Consider the following 16210-nt stretch of genomic DNA (forward strand, 5'->3'; position numbering starts at 1 on the left):
AGGAAAAAATTTGTGCTTATTTATTTTTCCAATGTGTTCCAAAAAATTTTGAAGGAAAAAAAAGTGTAGAAAGTAAAGTCAGTACAAATTTATTTTTTCAAAATTGAGATGATTGTGAGAAAAAAGATTAATTGAAGTTTATATATTATATATTTTAATAAATCTGTTCCTTCATTCAAAAATTTAGGAACGTAGAAAAATAAATTATGTATCAAATTTTTTCTTTTCTTTTCTGCAAAATTTAATCCTTTTATCTTCTTTTCTTCGTCTAAAAACTCGGAAACACAAAATTCCAGTCCGAGCAGCTGAATATGTTTCTATTCCAAGTCCTTAGTTCATTTTAAGCTTGTACAATGAAGTTAAACTGTTCAATAGTCAATACTGCATTAAGATTAGCCTTATCTACCACCGAAAATGTATGACTCAAAATCTGATGTTCTAATATCCACTATCACTAGGCAACATATAAGATCAGATCAGAATATAACATATGATCTATAAAATTTCAAGTAAAATCTGACACAAATTTCTTGAGAATAATCGAAATACTTGTGTTAATAGACCTAAAGAACTGGTTGGAAGTATATACATCCGATTCTAAGCTTTTCACACCTTAAGCTGGCATATAACAACAATGCTACGACAAATTTCCAAGCAGAAGCACCACTCGTGCTGAAATTTAAAAACAAGATAAGAGGACAACATCTTATTCTTTAACGCCAATGCTGCTGTCGTCATATTCTTCATCGGTGCTGGCATCGTAGTAATCCTCATCGTCATCATCATCATAATAATCTTCCTTATCCTTCACCATCAATTGTTCTTGAATTCGGTCCCTGATGGCAGTTCCCTTGTGGAAGAACAATGTATGATTAGAATCAAAAGCTATCCACTCTTACAAAAAAAATCTGCTAAAAGAGAGTGAAATTACCATTTTATGACACCCTTCTTCAAACATCTCAAGAAAACCAGCAACCATACGGTCAGCATTATCCACCCACATGTTACGAGTTTTGGTGACTGTTTGCATCTGTTTTTCAAAGTTCACAGACACACAATGTTATCCCTACTAATCAGTACTTCAGTTAACTGCAATACCATTCACAAGTTAATACTAAATCCTTAAAGGACTAGTCAATGTAGCAAGAGAAATTTTTAATTCAGAAGGTTAAGCAAGTTCTTAATGAAATTGGATTATGTTCATATCATACACAGAGTACTGATCTATACTCTATGTCATGGCTTAGGAAATATAAAGCATTCATCAAAAACATGTCTAATGTATGTGTACTGATCTATACTCTATGTCATAGCTTAGGAAATATAAAGCATTCATCAAAAACATGTCTAATGTATGTGATTGTATCTGTTTAATATCTGAAAACTCTTACAATTTGGATGCTCTCTAGAACAAACAATTATCGCTTCTATCCAATGCATCATATTGATCAATGAATCATATAAAAGTTCATAGATAATACTGTACTACCTCGATCGGTGACCGGCGACTAATCTTCGCTATATGCATCACCTTGTCCTGGAATTTAGAAGGTCTTGGATCTAATTGTCTAAAGGTTTCTTTAGCCACTTGAGGCCCAAATGGCCAAATGAGATAATTATATTCAAAAGAAAACTATCAATCTCCAATTTCCTTATAGTTCAGCAGGCAATTAAATTATTTTATGGACATACTCAATCCAACCTATAACAAGTGCCCCCCTATCAACTTTTATGGTCAGAATAATTATTTACAAGTTAAATGAATTCTGTTGTCATCTAGATATATCTAGAGTCTAAACCACTTGTAACAAACATTAATGGCTACCAGGTTGCAAAGTGTTGTAACTTGAAACTAAAACTATATCACTTCTTATTAAGCTTTAAGATGGTCCAATTGAGTATAAGCGCATTTAGTCCATGGAGGACATTTTTATTATAAGACTGGAGAATGTAATTTAATCGATTATATCACCGATGCTAATACCTTCTCTTCCACCTTCTCTTGTTGTTTTTTCACTTCCTCTCGCAGCTTTTTTAATCCCATGTTTACTCTCAATCTCTTCTCCTGATACAAAGTAAGAATAGTTTTAAGATTAAAACCGAAGAGTAGAATATGGTAAAATGACAAAATGGTTTCTGGAAATTGGAAAAGGACATGCCTTCACATAGCTGACACCCAATTCTTTTCTAGAGTACCCCCGATCTAAGTTCCGTATTACATACTCATTGTAATCTTTGACAATCCTCATTATGATATCTGATGTTGAGATCCCTTCAGTCCGTTTAGTCTCCTTAAATTTTCCAATCGACTTGACCTGCATGAGAAAGTTAGGCAGTATCTATATTCATACAACTCCAGTTAAGAACAATAGAGTACAACTACCCAAGTAAATTTAATTCAAGTAATAATACGGCCAAAGGCAAGCGAAAACAGTCGTACTACAATCAGATAAACTCTCGACTTTCAGGTGGGACATACAAGGTATGCTTGTACTCCAAAAGAATTTTAGCAGGTCTATGTATCTTAAGATAAGGAAGTCACAGATCATCAAAGAAGAATCCATGCAAATTACAAAGGACAAGACACCAAACTGTGAAAGACCGTATACATCCGCATATGACATACGACATGCGTATTCTACAAGTTTAACATACAAATTCATAAACATCCTTGCCAGCCCCACTTGTGTCAGCATACCTGAAAAATAAAAGAAGATACTTAGGAAAACAAAGACATAACTGATCTAAAGCAGCTTGATACTATTATATATGAACAACAGGTGTTCGGAGCAATGATTCAATGTTCACATGCAAAAGCTGATGACATTTTAACCAAAAGACTACTGTTTTTACCATCCAGCAATTCCATAAGGCCAGATAAAATAAAAAGATTCACTTCCCAATCAAGCGGAAGTTTGTTGATATACAGTAAATGGGCAATACATATTATGTTAACAATGGGTACACCGTACAGTTATCGTGTCGTACATATACCACATTGTAAATCACACTTAAAAGTTAAAAGGCTAGCAATAGAAGTCCAGCATATATAGTTCAATCCTTCAAAATTAATTTATAATAGAATATAAATCTTTATGTGTGAATCAAGTGTCTAAAGACTATTAGCAGTATACTGTTATAGCCTAACAATTTTTAAACCATTTTTTCCCACTCAAATAGCTATGTGTACTAGGAGGACATATAACAGGTGCTCAGAATCTCTACTACAACAGGAAAATTAAATGCCTAAAACACATAATCAGATCGAGGGATTGCAAGTGTACATACCAATAGATCATTAGAAAAAATAATGTAGCCACACATACCAATAGAGAGGTGGCTACTATATAACTATGTACTTTGTCCAACACTCTATCCAAATACCCAACTCAACATCAGGAAAAACTATTGAAGAGGCCCATACTTAAGGTATTGGACTTAACTTCTAATTGTTGCATAAGTTATAGACTATATAAGATGATCACATACTCCAGAACAGATATAGCTGCTAAAATAAAGATTAAGAAAGAAACTACTTACGGAAGAGAATCATGTGCCACATAATCAATCCGATGTTTGTCAAGGAACTCTATTGTAACAACCCACGGGGCGTCAGGAATTACTTCATCTACCCACCTGCAATTTAAGAATCAGTAAATAGACCTCAATATCCTCTTTAAGAAAAAGCAAGTAGGCCACGGCACTAAGATTGAAACTAAAAAAATATCTCCAGCATTCCAAATTAACAAAAATCTATATAACCATTTCGAAAAATAATAATAATCTTCTTAAGGTATCCCTTACAGTAGATCCAATGAGGGCCATATCAAGAAGTTTGTACTTCTCTTTCTTTGAAATGTAGAAATATCCTCCTAAATTCAAAACAAATTAGAAAACAACTTGCAACTCTAACTATGAAACATGCGTAGTGAAACATGGCTTGATGGACATGTTAGTCTAGAACAGATTCTTGACAATGAATTTCTATGAATAGCTTAGACACTGCATGACACGAGAACCTCTTCTTCCATCCAGTTAATAATGCTAAAACCTTTGACAAAGTTGCCTTTCTGCTTTACCGATACAAAAAGACATAAAAGTTCCTAGAATATTATAATAACACAAGACTATAAAAAATGCGGTTCATCAAAGAAATAAGAAAATTTTAAGCAAATCATCCAGAAGTAACAAATTAGGAATAACAAATAAATTACTTGCAGTGACGAAGAGATTCATAGCGCTCTGTATCGGTCATGACAGTTTTTCCCTTGAATTTGTGGGTAACTTCATCGTTGCAGCATCCAACAAGCAGGTAAGTATTCGGAAACCTATAAGTTTTGACATCAACGATAAATGTTTTAGAGAAATAATATACCTACTACCACAACACCAAAAACGACAATCGTTCCGCAAAACATTCCATCAATAATTTCCAAAAAGAGTCATATAATAACAGAATGTAAATTTAGTCTAAGAAACGTCCAAATTACTAAAACTTGGTGCCAACGAGTATTCGCTGCCCAAATAATCCCAAACAACAAATCGAATACTAAAATCATAAATAGCGAATAATACCATATCAAGTACATAAAAAAGGTCACTTCCACATAAGAACCGGTTAATTACGAGAACCAAATATCCTGCAACTTGCACGCAAAGTCCACAACAGTATATAGCACCATAAAAAAGCCCCAGCCTTTAGTTCTCCGGTTCTCAGTTCAATCACAATTCCCATTTAACCATCACACTACATGACCATAACTACATAATTATCTCCATATTTCCACAATTCATACAAAACAAGCAAAAAATAACAAAACCACCCAACATAAAATCAAAAAAACAACACAAATAACCCCTGAAATCACTCATAAAAGTCAAGAAACACCAAGAAAACAGTTAAATTCAAGCAAACAAGCATAAAAAGTGAAAATAAAGATGACCCAATTGAAGAAAGGTGAAAAAGTTACGATTTTTTGGCTTGTTCGAGTGAGCGAGCATGACCAAAGTGAAAAAGATCATAGATACCATCTGCATATACACGAACTGGCCTATCTGTTGGTGGTGGATTCATTTTGTAACCACCCTTGTTGTTAATCCCATCTTCTTCACCATTATTTGACATAATTTGTGTGTTTTTCACACTGGAATAGTGTGTGTATTTGTGTGTTTTTTTCAAGATTTGGGCTAATGAGGAAGTTACAGCTCTCTTGCTCTTTGCTCCCTGCACTTTTTCAGAATTGATGAATATCTATTTTTTTTCTCTTTTTAAAGTTATTACTTTTAAATAAAATAACACAAATTTTATGAAACTCTGATATAATTGTCGAATAACAGTGAATTGTCAAAATAGGTGTATTACAGAGATCGGTTGATATTTCAAATATTGATAATCAATAGGTCAATTTTTTTTGATAGATAGTATAAATTATCGATAAATTACTTGGTTTTATAAAAATTACGCGATAAATTATAAATCAAAATTTTAATATATCAGTTTTGATTTATGAAATATGCATAGTCTATTAATTAAACAATAGAAAGACCACACTGGAAGTTGTACAGTATTAAGCAATTATAATGAAATAAATGTGTAAATTAAATAATATATAAAAGCTTCTAAGCTAACTGACTTGAAATTAGAATGATTAGAATTGATTGATTTTGTGAGAAATGGATGTAGTAGGTCCTCACGCTGTGGTCCTGGCTTTAAATCTCGAAAGTGGTCTATACAAGTGGGGTTTTTTCTTTTGTCGAAAATTAGGAAGTGAAAGAAAAATGATTGACATAGTGAGATAAGCATACATATTTTTATAATTAACATTAGTATTTAAGTCGGCAAATTTCTGAAAAGGACCTGCGACCTGCCGCTATTAGTTATGATCTAAAAAATCAAATTTGGATTCCAAATAGTGATCCAAATTTTGACAATTTGATCCAAATTATTTTTTACATATAATAATATATAAATATTATATTAAACAATTTTATCTTAAATTTCTCATTTAATCATTATTAACAATTTATATAAAATTTCATAAATTAATTAAATCAAAAAAATATTAATACACATGAAAATATTAAAATCGTGCACTTAATTCATGAAAAACACGTTCATTGCAATAATTAACATACAAAATATTATTGATACATACTAATTTCTCGAAGTAGTATATTTTTTGTACAAATACTCAATTAATACATCTCTAAGTGCAATATGTGCTTATTTATTTTTTATTTTTCTAAAGCGGTCCAAGAATTCTTGCAATCCAATATTTTCATCGATCGGAATAGTCTCAACTTCTAGATCCGGCACTTCTGATTCTTCAATGTACTTCTATTTAAATTTTAATAAAATTATATTTTCTCATTATTTTAAGTTTTAGTTTAAAAATTAATTTCGTTAACTATTAATTATATTATGTTATTAATTATATAATTAAAAAATTAAAAATTAATTTAAAACCTCATAAACTAAAAGTAACAAAACCATTATTTTATATTAAATCAAGTGATCCAAATTTGGATCACTGTTGGAGGAAAATTTGGGATAATTTACCCCAAATTTGAATTTTTGGATCACCCTTGAATTTGCCTTTAAGAATTTTTTTTTCTTGGTGCTGCTGATTTTGGAAGGGAAAGAGTATTGATATTTTATCCACTGTTTTCCGTGTTTTTGCGCAGAATATTATTAGTATTATCAATTATGATGTAATGCAACAAGTAAAGAAATCTAATTAGGTATATTATTGGCCTCTCATATTTGGCATTAGAACTTTGTAAAATTAGTATTATCAGCTCAAGTACCACTGTCACTCTGTCAGGCACTCTTGGCTAGTTGACAATTACATGCTGCACGTCTAAGTGTGTGCGTTCAAGTAATCTATAATGCTTAAAATGTTCCTTCTAAAGAGTTTAACGAATGATTGTGAAGAACATCTTGCTGTCAAGCACTTTATAGGGGTCAGCTTGAATTCAAGGCCATTCTATCAATATCAAGTTTTATGTCCGCAGACTGTTTATTATCCACAACTGTGAAGAGCTAATTCCTCATATTGGTTTTGTCAAGGGAGTTGTCAGACTCTGATCACCTGTCTCTCAACATCTCTTGCGAGATGCTGCAACAGAATAAGATCCTCAATGTTATCAGAAACAATCTTGCTGAAAATGAAAGGCTATGACGTTCTTTTAATTGAGGCTGCAATTGATGAGTACACAGCCGGTCAGCTGAAGGAATCTGATGGGAAAAAAAACTGGTTTCTGCTACGAAGGAGGGCTTGAAGCTCAATGATGAGACCGAAGAGAAAAAGAAAAAAAGAAGAAGAGATCATTCAAAAATCTCTGCGAAACTGTTAAGGATATTCTTGGAGACAAGGTGGGAAAAGTGGTTTTCTCACCTTATCGTTGACTCTCTGTCTCGAGGTTTTAGATGGGTTGGTAACTTAACAAATCAAAATATTACCCTTAATCCTCATAGCCATCAAGTCTCTTCACTGAAGCCTAAACATGTTGTATTGTAGTGCCCCGTAAAATATTCATTTATTCGAAGCCTTTATTAATTGTCGTTCTCTCCAACTCATTGAAAGGATGTACTGTCTACATAGATCACGGGAAACTTGCTCTCCTTAGTTCTTCGTTTTTGCCAGATAAAATATCAAATCGAAAGAAGGGCTTACAAACATATGCTTAATTAACTGTGGAACTAGTCTATAGCTTGTATACAGGTATTTGGTCATTGAGCATTAGATTTGTCTACAGATGTCTGCATCTGTCGGAGCCTTCTCGTTCCTATAGCACACAATTTGGCCGAAAACTAGCTTTACGTTTCCTAAAATCCTAATCGTATAATCTTGTTGTACGAAGTTTAGCAGCTGTTGGCACTTGCACTTCGGTCTTCAGGGTCATTTTTTCATATATGAATGATTCTCTCCTTCCATGATTAGAGTTGAATTGTTAAGGTGAAAAAATTGTATTGAAATATTTGATTATAGTTAAAGTGTAATTTGTTTCATTAAGCCCAACAGCAGGACTTAGTAATCAAACAATTTGATGAGCCAAGTTGTTTACGAGTCATAAACCCATTCAGATTCATCAACTCAAAGACAAATGAATCAGCTCCAAGTTTTGAAATGATATATATTCTTCTGCTGGAGTTGCACCAGTTTATATACCCATTGTAAATTATTCGGTCTACTGTTAAGAGAATCGGAAAAATTGATACTATATATATTGTATTTTTTTTAAAATTAGATCCAACAACACGAAAATATACAGAAATGATGCATAACTTTCCTGTACAAGGAACTTAATGATATCGATGCCTGCTACAATTTCTATTTAATTTAAGGAAAAAAAAACTTTACATTGCATCTGATATATGATTGATCATGATCATCATATATAACAAAAAATCATCGAAAGTAATAGTTACCATCCTGTTTTATTAACACTGTTACTGAATGAGGAAGATTCATTTATAAGTTCATGCAGTTCATCGATAGCAAACTCATCCAATCTGCCACTCTGCATGTTCTTCTTAACATTATTAATCTGTAATTTCTCGAACAGTTCTTGCTGCTGCCCTTGATACTGATCATGAACAACTGGATTCATCAGCTGATTATGTAAATACTCGGATCCCACTGACGCTATTTCTGAACTCGTACTAATTATTTGATGATCATTTTGATTCCCAGGCATGCTAAAACTCAAATTAACCGGACCCTTTCGTGAACCAAAAGCCGATCCCTTAGTATTTTGACAACCAGTAAATTGCTGCACAAGGGATCTAAAATTTGAAGTGCTTGCATTAAGAAGGGTGGTCGGATTCCTCCTCGGTGCCCTTGACCTTCGACGAATAGGCTTCCCTAGGGAACCTTGAGGATTGAGATGAGCATCAGTATTGTTACCTAAAGAAGTTGATTTACTAGGGCTTGAAGTATTGTTTGTTGTAAAACTTGTGGTTACTATTGTACTATCGGTATCAGAAAAACCGAAACCGGGACAGGTACCACCACCGACAGAGGTTATGACTGCGGGATTAGCAGAAGCAGCGGTGGTTTGCTGATAGTAATGCAACCACTGATGATGATCAGTGGAAGCATTGTTGCTCATGGTTGTTGAGAAAGTTAGGTATCAATTTTTAAGCATAGTTTGAATGGTTTATATAGTGGAAATTATAAAAATGTTATGGTCAAAGTCAAGATAAGAGCATGCTGAATGTTGAATTGTAGGTATTGAGTACTCTATCTATTGTCTCTAGATACACAGGAAGGCTAGCTCAACTGCTCAAGCAAAAAAGGATGTGCTGCTTCCGGGAAACATCTTAAATTCGTAAAATATATGAATATGAATAACACTATTCACATACTGCATAAACCTTGATCTAGTATTAATCTTTTCCAAAAGACAATATTAAGTGTGATTAGACATTTTTTCAGATATATATATATATATTTGAATTATTTATGAGAAATTTTGATATTAATTAACTGTTGAAAACACGTGAGAATGATGCAACAGACTAGACATTTTAGAAGAATCGGTAAAGACGAGACTGTATCACCATTTCACCAAACAGGGAGACTGAAAAATTACGTATATTTGAAAGGAGAAAGCTAGGTCCATCCCAACCTATATTTAACCTATATTTGAGTTTATTTAAACGAATTTAAGTATATTGATTAATCGCCATTAATCATTCTTTGGTAAAAAAATGAGTTAATTAAGTGAAAATTGGGTCAAAAATTATTTTTTTACAAAAATCGGTCAATAATCAGAAAAACTCGAGTTAATCAGCCAAAAATCGACCTTTTTGAAAAAAAATTAAAAAATTAATTCGTCAAAAATATTATTCTAATATACCTAATTACTATTTTTAATGCTTAAAAATAAACTTTCTTAATTTTTCATGTCAAATTTAACTCAATTCATAAGTTATATCTTACAAATTATATTTCCTTTAATAATATTACATATTTTAAATTTATTTGTATAATATATATAATAGTACTTGTATATGTATGATCAAAATCATAAAATAATTACGCATATTAATATTTATATATAAAAAATAATATTAAATTACTTTTGATTAATGATGCAATTAATTAATCCGATTAATTCCCGATTATAAGATTAATTCGGGGAAGGTGTCTCCATCCACTAAATCCGATTCCGCTTTTTACAACACTAATTGTAATCAATTTTATATACTAATTTATTATTCAATATACTATTTGTTAAAATTATTTTTTTCTAATTAAAGTATGATATAGAGAAGAGAGAATGATATTAAATTGTTTTTTTTTGAAAAAAATATCTTATTTGAAGTTTTTTTGTAAAAAAATGATTTTTTAAGTTTTTATTTTGTAAAAATACGATTTTCTTGTTTAGAAAAATAAAATAAAATAAATTACATATGTGTTGATTCTGATTGTAACTTATACTTCTGCAATTTCTCAAATAAAATTACATATTCTTCTTAATAATTAGGCTTGCATGCGTAAAGGGCAAGTAATAATCGAGCGAAACAGCCGTTACCACAAGCGATAAACCGGATCTTAATCTTCTAAAAGCCTCTAAGATAGGGGTGTACACGGTTTGACCAACCCGACCAATCCAAACCGAATCGACCCTATTTCGGCCGAACCAAACCGATTTTTTTCAACCCGATATATAGTTGGGTTGAAAAAATGTCAACCCAATTTAATTGGGTTGGATATGGTTTTCGATAATTTTAAACCAATCCAACCCAACCCGATTAAAATATATATGTACATGCTAATAAGTTAATCCAAAATTATGTTTAGGCCATTTACATATATCCATATATCTCTAACTCTAAATGTAACTTATAACCTCCGTGTTCATAGTTCATTTCGTAACAACAATAGATGTTTGATTAGTGTTATATTTTTTGCATTAATGATTCATTCCAATATTTAAAGCGTAAGCAATATTATTAGTACTTTTGATGTCGAAAATTAGATGCTTAAGACTATTCAATATGGAGGATTGTAATATTGTTTTGAACTATTTTCAAGTGTTTTAAACTTTGAAACCTTATATTTTATTATAATTTTTTATATTAATTTTGTATATTTAATAAACCGATCAAACTGATCCAAACCGAACCAAACCGAAGTATACAAATTGGTTTGGGTTATAAATTTAAACGGTTTGGGTTGGGTTGAAATTTTGAAAACCCAAACTAATTGGGTTGGGTTGCTAAATTCTCTCAACCCGCCCAACCCGATCCGTGTACACCCCTACTCTAAGATGTATCTAATTAACCTTTTCTAAATTCTGGTTAAGAATCTCATGTATCTAATTAGCCTACCAATAGGAGACTCTAACCAATAAGATTGCTCAGCAGAGTCTAGATGTACGTTATTTTCCTTTAAAACTTAGATAGTGTAGTGGTTAACAGGTTTTAAATTAAGCATTGCATGGACCTTAAGTTCTGTGAAATTTCACTTGTATTTTTCACCTTTAACCAAGAATATGTAGCATAATTTTAATGCATGTTATATATATAGTATATTTAAATCTCGATAAATGAATATTTTGAGACTGAAATATTTTATCATTATTTGAGATTATTTATTTATCGAGATCAAAAATATTTTATCCGTAATATATTGTTATTGGGTAAAAATTTCAACTATTCGTTTATCAAATATTTATTTATTGATGTTGTAGTTGGTATAATTTCGATACATGCCTTAAATTGGTGTTCTGAAAAGTGCCAACCAAAATTGTGATACATGTAAGAAACTAATTCATTTTTCTACGATATTATAATTTTAAAAAAGTAAATAAGAAAAATAATAATTAGTTTTTTAAAACGTGCAAAGACTTTCTACCTGTCAATATCTCGTTTTCTTTGACCATGTCTATTTCTGTCCTTGTTATTTACAATTTGAACTCCCACTTTCTTATACAACATCCTATACTCCCAATTTGCAATAATAATATTACAAATTGTGATACGTGAAAGAATATTTGATAAAATTGACGTGAACATCTTAAGATTTTTTTAATCCTCAATAGTTTGTCCTTTTTGTACGGGGGCCTAGGTTTAATTAGTTTTAGGTGGTTAAGTGTTTATAAGTGAAGAGTTTAATTCCGGTTAATGTGAATTTTAATCTTAAATCCAATAATGTTTGAATTTAAGTAAGTAGTTAGTATTCCAGAATAAATGTGAACCGATTCATGATATAGTGCTGCGGTTTTTATCTCATTCCCGTATCCTTCGTTCTTATTCATGTCCTTAAAATGTATTTAAATATTTCATAAGTAATTAATGAATTTATAAAATTATGATTTCTTCGCTTATTAAAATGAAAATGTTATAAATCTAATATTTATAAATACTAGAAAATTAATTCAGTAATGCAATTAAAAGTTGCCTCGTATATGCATTGAAGATTTTAAATTTCATTCTTTCAAAAAACTTATATCCAAATAAAATGGTTTGGAAAAGAGGAATTGTAAAGTCGATTGATAACTACAGGGAAGATGGTGCTGACCACTAGTGTAAATGAGTTAAACATTTCATGATGTGAGCTAATTGAACTCGATTAGTAAAATAATCGAATTCGGCTTGATTGCTCAAATAATTCAAAAAAAATCGTGGGGTATAATTCGAGTCGAGTTTGTATTTATCATATTCGAGTTTGAACTTTTTCGAGTCAAGTCGAGCCCAAAAATAATTGAGCCTGAAAATTATGTTCAAACTCGACCTGTATAATAAACGAGTCGAGTTCGAGATGTTCGCGAGTTTTCGAGTTTATTGAATTTTTTAACGAGTTTTCGAGGTTACCAAGTAGTCAAACCTTATATGGTTATTATCGAGTTTTCCAACTTTGGCTTTGATTTCACGAAACTTATTTGATTCTATTATCTAATGTTTAATTTCAACCTAAAAATATCATTTTCTTTAAAATTATTTCAGAATAACATACTTAATATTTCAGTACTCTATTTTTCTAATTAATTAAACAATATCTAATATCATCTATTCATACATTTCAATAACGCTGATAATCTTAATATATATTAGTCAAACTGTCTTATTTATCAGAACAGGTATTTTCATTATAATTTATAATGTTAGTTGAATATTTGAATATAATACATAAAAGTCTCTCATTTGAGTTATTAACCACTATATATAAATATAATTACTATATATAAATATAATTATGTAAGTATTATATCATATATAGTAATTAGACTAAAGAAATTAATGTAATTTGATAGTTAGTAGAAACGGTCATTTGAAAAGTTACAGTATTACGTGAAAAATCTAAAATTGAATTACGGAATTTGATATTAAGAGTAAGAATGCATAAATATATTATTTCAAAATAATTAAATTTAAATTTTATCAAATATAATGGAAATATATTGATGCTAGTAAATATACGAAGAATGAACAAATTAGTTTGTAAATTAATTTTACTAGATAATTGGAAGATACATAAACTAGCAAACACACACACACACACACACATATATATATATATATATATATATATATATATATATATTTGAACAAAAATAGAAAAATAATCGCGTTCGAATTCGAGCCGAGTCAAGTTCGAGTTTATCGAGTCAAATTCAAAGAAACTCAGCTCGACTCGAGTTTTTTATCGAGTCTAAAAATGTGTTCTAACTCAAACCCGATAATGAGTTCGAGTCGAGCCTATTTTATCAAGTCGAGTTCGAGCTAGTTCGGTCAAATTACACCCTTACTTTTTTAACCTGATTTCAAAATTTAAAATTACTCAACTCGTAAGGTTCACGAGTCTTATCGAACCTCTATTATTATTATTATTATTATTATTATTATTATTATTATTATTATTATTATTATTATTATTATTATTATTATTATTATTATTATTATTATTATTTATATAAATATTTCGTATTTTATTTATAACTTATATACTTAATCAAATCCAACTAGAGCCTTTGCCAATATTTATGAGATTTATATAATAGAACCTCTATTATTATTATTATTATTATTATTATTATTATTATTATTTATATAAATATTTCGTATTTTATTTATAACTTATATATTTAATCAAATCCAACTAGAGCCTTTGCCAATATTTATGAGATTTATATAATAGAATCAGAATCCAATGAAACTTTATACAAGAGGTTATATTAGCTATCCTGCGGTGTTTTTTTTTTTACAAAATCAAATTTTGAAAATCAAATTAATTTTCTTTAAAAACTAAACTACAATAATATTAATAATCTATACTATTATATAATAGACGAAATATTAAAAGTTTGGTTGGTCGGTCGGTCACTCTAATTCTAATTGATATTGAAATCAACTTTTGATATGGATGAAAAGTAATCCGTAAATACACAATTAATGGTGAATTAATTGTATCATAAAGTTGACTGGTCAAATCCGTGACGCCACGGCCCAAAGTAGGTCGTCACGGTCACAACCCAATATGAGTTTTGATAGTTTGAGCAGACTGTGACGGCCACGACCCAAAGTGGGTCGTGTAGCCCACGACCCGAAATCAGCTACGTGATAGGCCCGCCGAGCAGGCCTGATAATGGGATCCATGATGACATCAACATCGTATTCAACATGGATACAGATTTCTCCTAATAAGGATCCGGAATCCACCGTCCAATTTACCATCTAAGTAGGAGACTTGTCCACCAAGTCTCCCTACCCTAGTATAACCCTAGACTAAACATCTATATAAAGGGCTCTACCCCTCAACCTTGAACTCCGTTTTTGACTTGATTCTCTATAACACAGAGATACGTAGGAATCTTGCGAGGACAGCTAGTCCCCACTGTGAGAACAAACATTAAAGATCGAAACTTAACAACCCTAGCATTAATTGTAATCACGACCACAGATTTTATTTCATAACATTTGGCGTCGTCTGTGGAAGACAACCACAACCATGGTACTTACGCGGAGCAGAAATAATGGTGGAAACGAAGATCCAGTCCTATCACAAACAATCTCATCAATAGTAGAGATACCCCTACACTCGACCTATGCCACCACCCAAGGAGGAACCCCTATGGGGGCGTCTGAGGCTCAACCTCAAGGGACGAATTCCCAGATTCAATATCCACTACTAGGGACGAATCCTCCGACTCCTCAACGGACGAATCCCCAATTTCAGCAACTACAAGTAACACTAAACCCTCAACCCATTAGGTATGAGTACTCGACAATCTTGTTCCCAGGGACTACCAACCCTTCTTACGGGATGCCTCTATACCCCAATGTCGAAGAAAGTGGACATTCTAATCGAAGCAAATGACAAATGCGGACAACCCAATACGTTCGTGGCTTGGCTCCCATCCCTGATAACCGAAAATTTTCTGGACTCTACTCTGCTAGAGACTCCGACTCATTGGACGATGAAGTTGCTCCAAGGAGGAGAAATGCAGGTAAGGAGCCAATGCCTAGTGGTTATCAACAGCCCACGAGCACTCAAAGGATGATTTCCCAAGATGTACATGAGAGGATCAGGGCTCAAGAAGCTGAGATCGAAAGGCTGAAACGTGATCTAGAGATGCACCAGCCACCAAGACCCTCACTTGTGGCAAGACAAAGGCATTTTCCTCCAATCATAAATCTGGATGGCCCAACACCAAGACAAATGATTGCGACCCCAAGGGCTGATCCAAGTGATTTGATGCCCCTATGATGGTCCTGATGATCCAAATCCACCATTCATTAAAAAGATAATGAAGGCCCACATATCAGGGAAGTTTAAGATGTCCACCATCAAAGCATATGATGGCACTCGTGATCCAGCTAATCATGTCAGGACGTTCTCCAACTCCTTATTACTACAACCCGTGAATGACGCTATCAAGTGTCGGGCCTTTCCCCAAACTCTATCTGGTATGGCTCAAAGGTGGTACAACCATCTACCCTAACTCAATTGGGTCTTTCAGAGAACTAAGTCAAGCCTTAATCAAGCAATTCATTAGTGGCAGAGTGCATGAGAAAAGTTCATCCTCTCTCATGGGCATTGTGCAAGAAGCGAAAGAGTCCGTAAGAGACTACCTGAAGCGGTTCACAAAGGAAGCCTTGAAGGTCTCGGATCTTGACTACAAGGTAGCTATGATAGCACTATAGCAAGGGACTAAATACGAGTTCTTCAAGATGTCCCTGGCTAAGCGCCCCCTGAAA

At 32.1% G+C, this 16210-nt stretch overlaps 1 protein-coding gene across 1 annotated transcript; it reads right to left on the minus strand.

Moving 5' to 3' along the window:
- Positions 1-479: 479 nt before the first annotated feature.
- On the minus strand, positions 480-5245 carry LOC141671853 (choline-phosphate cytidylyltransferase 1-like). The gene is made up of 8 exons (XM_074478249.1): positions 4971-5245; positions 4215-4328; positions 3541-3636; positions 2656-2698; positions 2160-2315; positions 1985-2065; positions 932-1030; positions 480-850 (listed from the first exon to the last, which is right to left on the minus strand). Exons 1-8 carry the CDS (start codon positions 5123-5125, stop codon positions 707-709), a joined length of 888 nt encoding a protein of 295 aa, XP_074334350.1. The 5' UTR covers positions 5126-5245; the 3' UTR covers positions 480-706.
- Between the last annotated feature and the right edge of the window lie 10965 nt (positions 5246-16210).

The sequence above is a fragment of the Apium graveolens genome, chromosome 7 (genome assembly GCF_009905375.1).
Source record: "Apium graveolens cultivar Ventura chromosome 7, ASM990537v1, whole genome shotgun sequence".
Taxonomy (NCBI): domain Eukaryota; kingdom Viridiplantae; phylum Streptophyta; class Magnoliopsida; order Apiales; family Apiaceae; genus Apium; species Apium graveolens.

What these genes read in the sequence shown, in the direction of transcription:
- LOC141671853 (XM_074478249.1), bottom strand. Translation starts at nt 5,125, where the DNA reads ATGTCAAATAATGGTGAAGAAGATGGGATTAACAACAAGGGTGGTTAC. An exon ending in GAATCTCTTCGTCACTGCAA is followed by an intron (nt 3,637 to 4,214) that starts GTAATTTATTTG and finishes CTTAAATTGCAG; the next exon opens with GTGGGTAGATGAAGTAATTC. An exon ending in AAGAAGGGTGTCATAAAATG is followed by an intron (nt 851 to 931) that starts GTAATTTCACTC and finishes TTCTTCCACAAG; the next exon opens with GGAACTGCCATCAGGGACCG.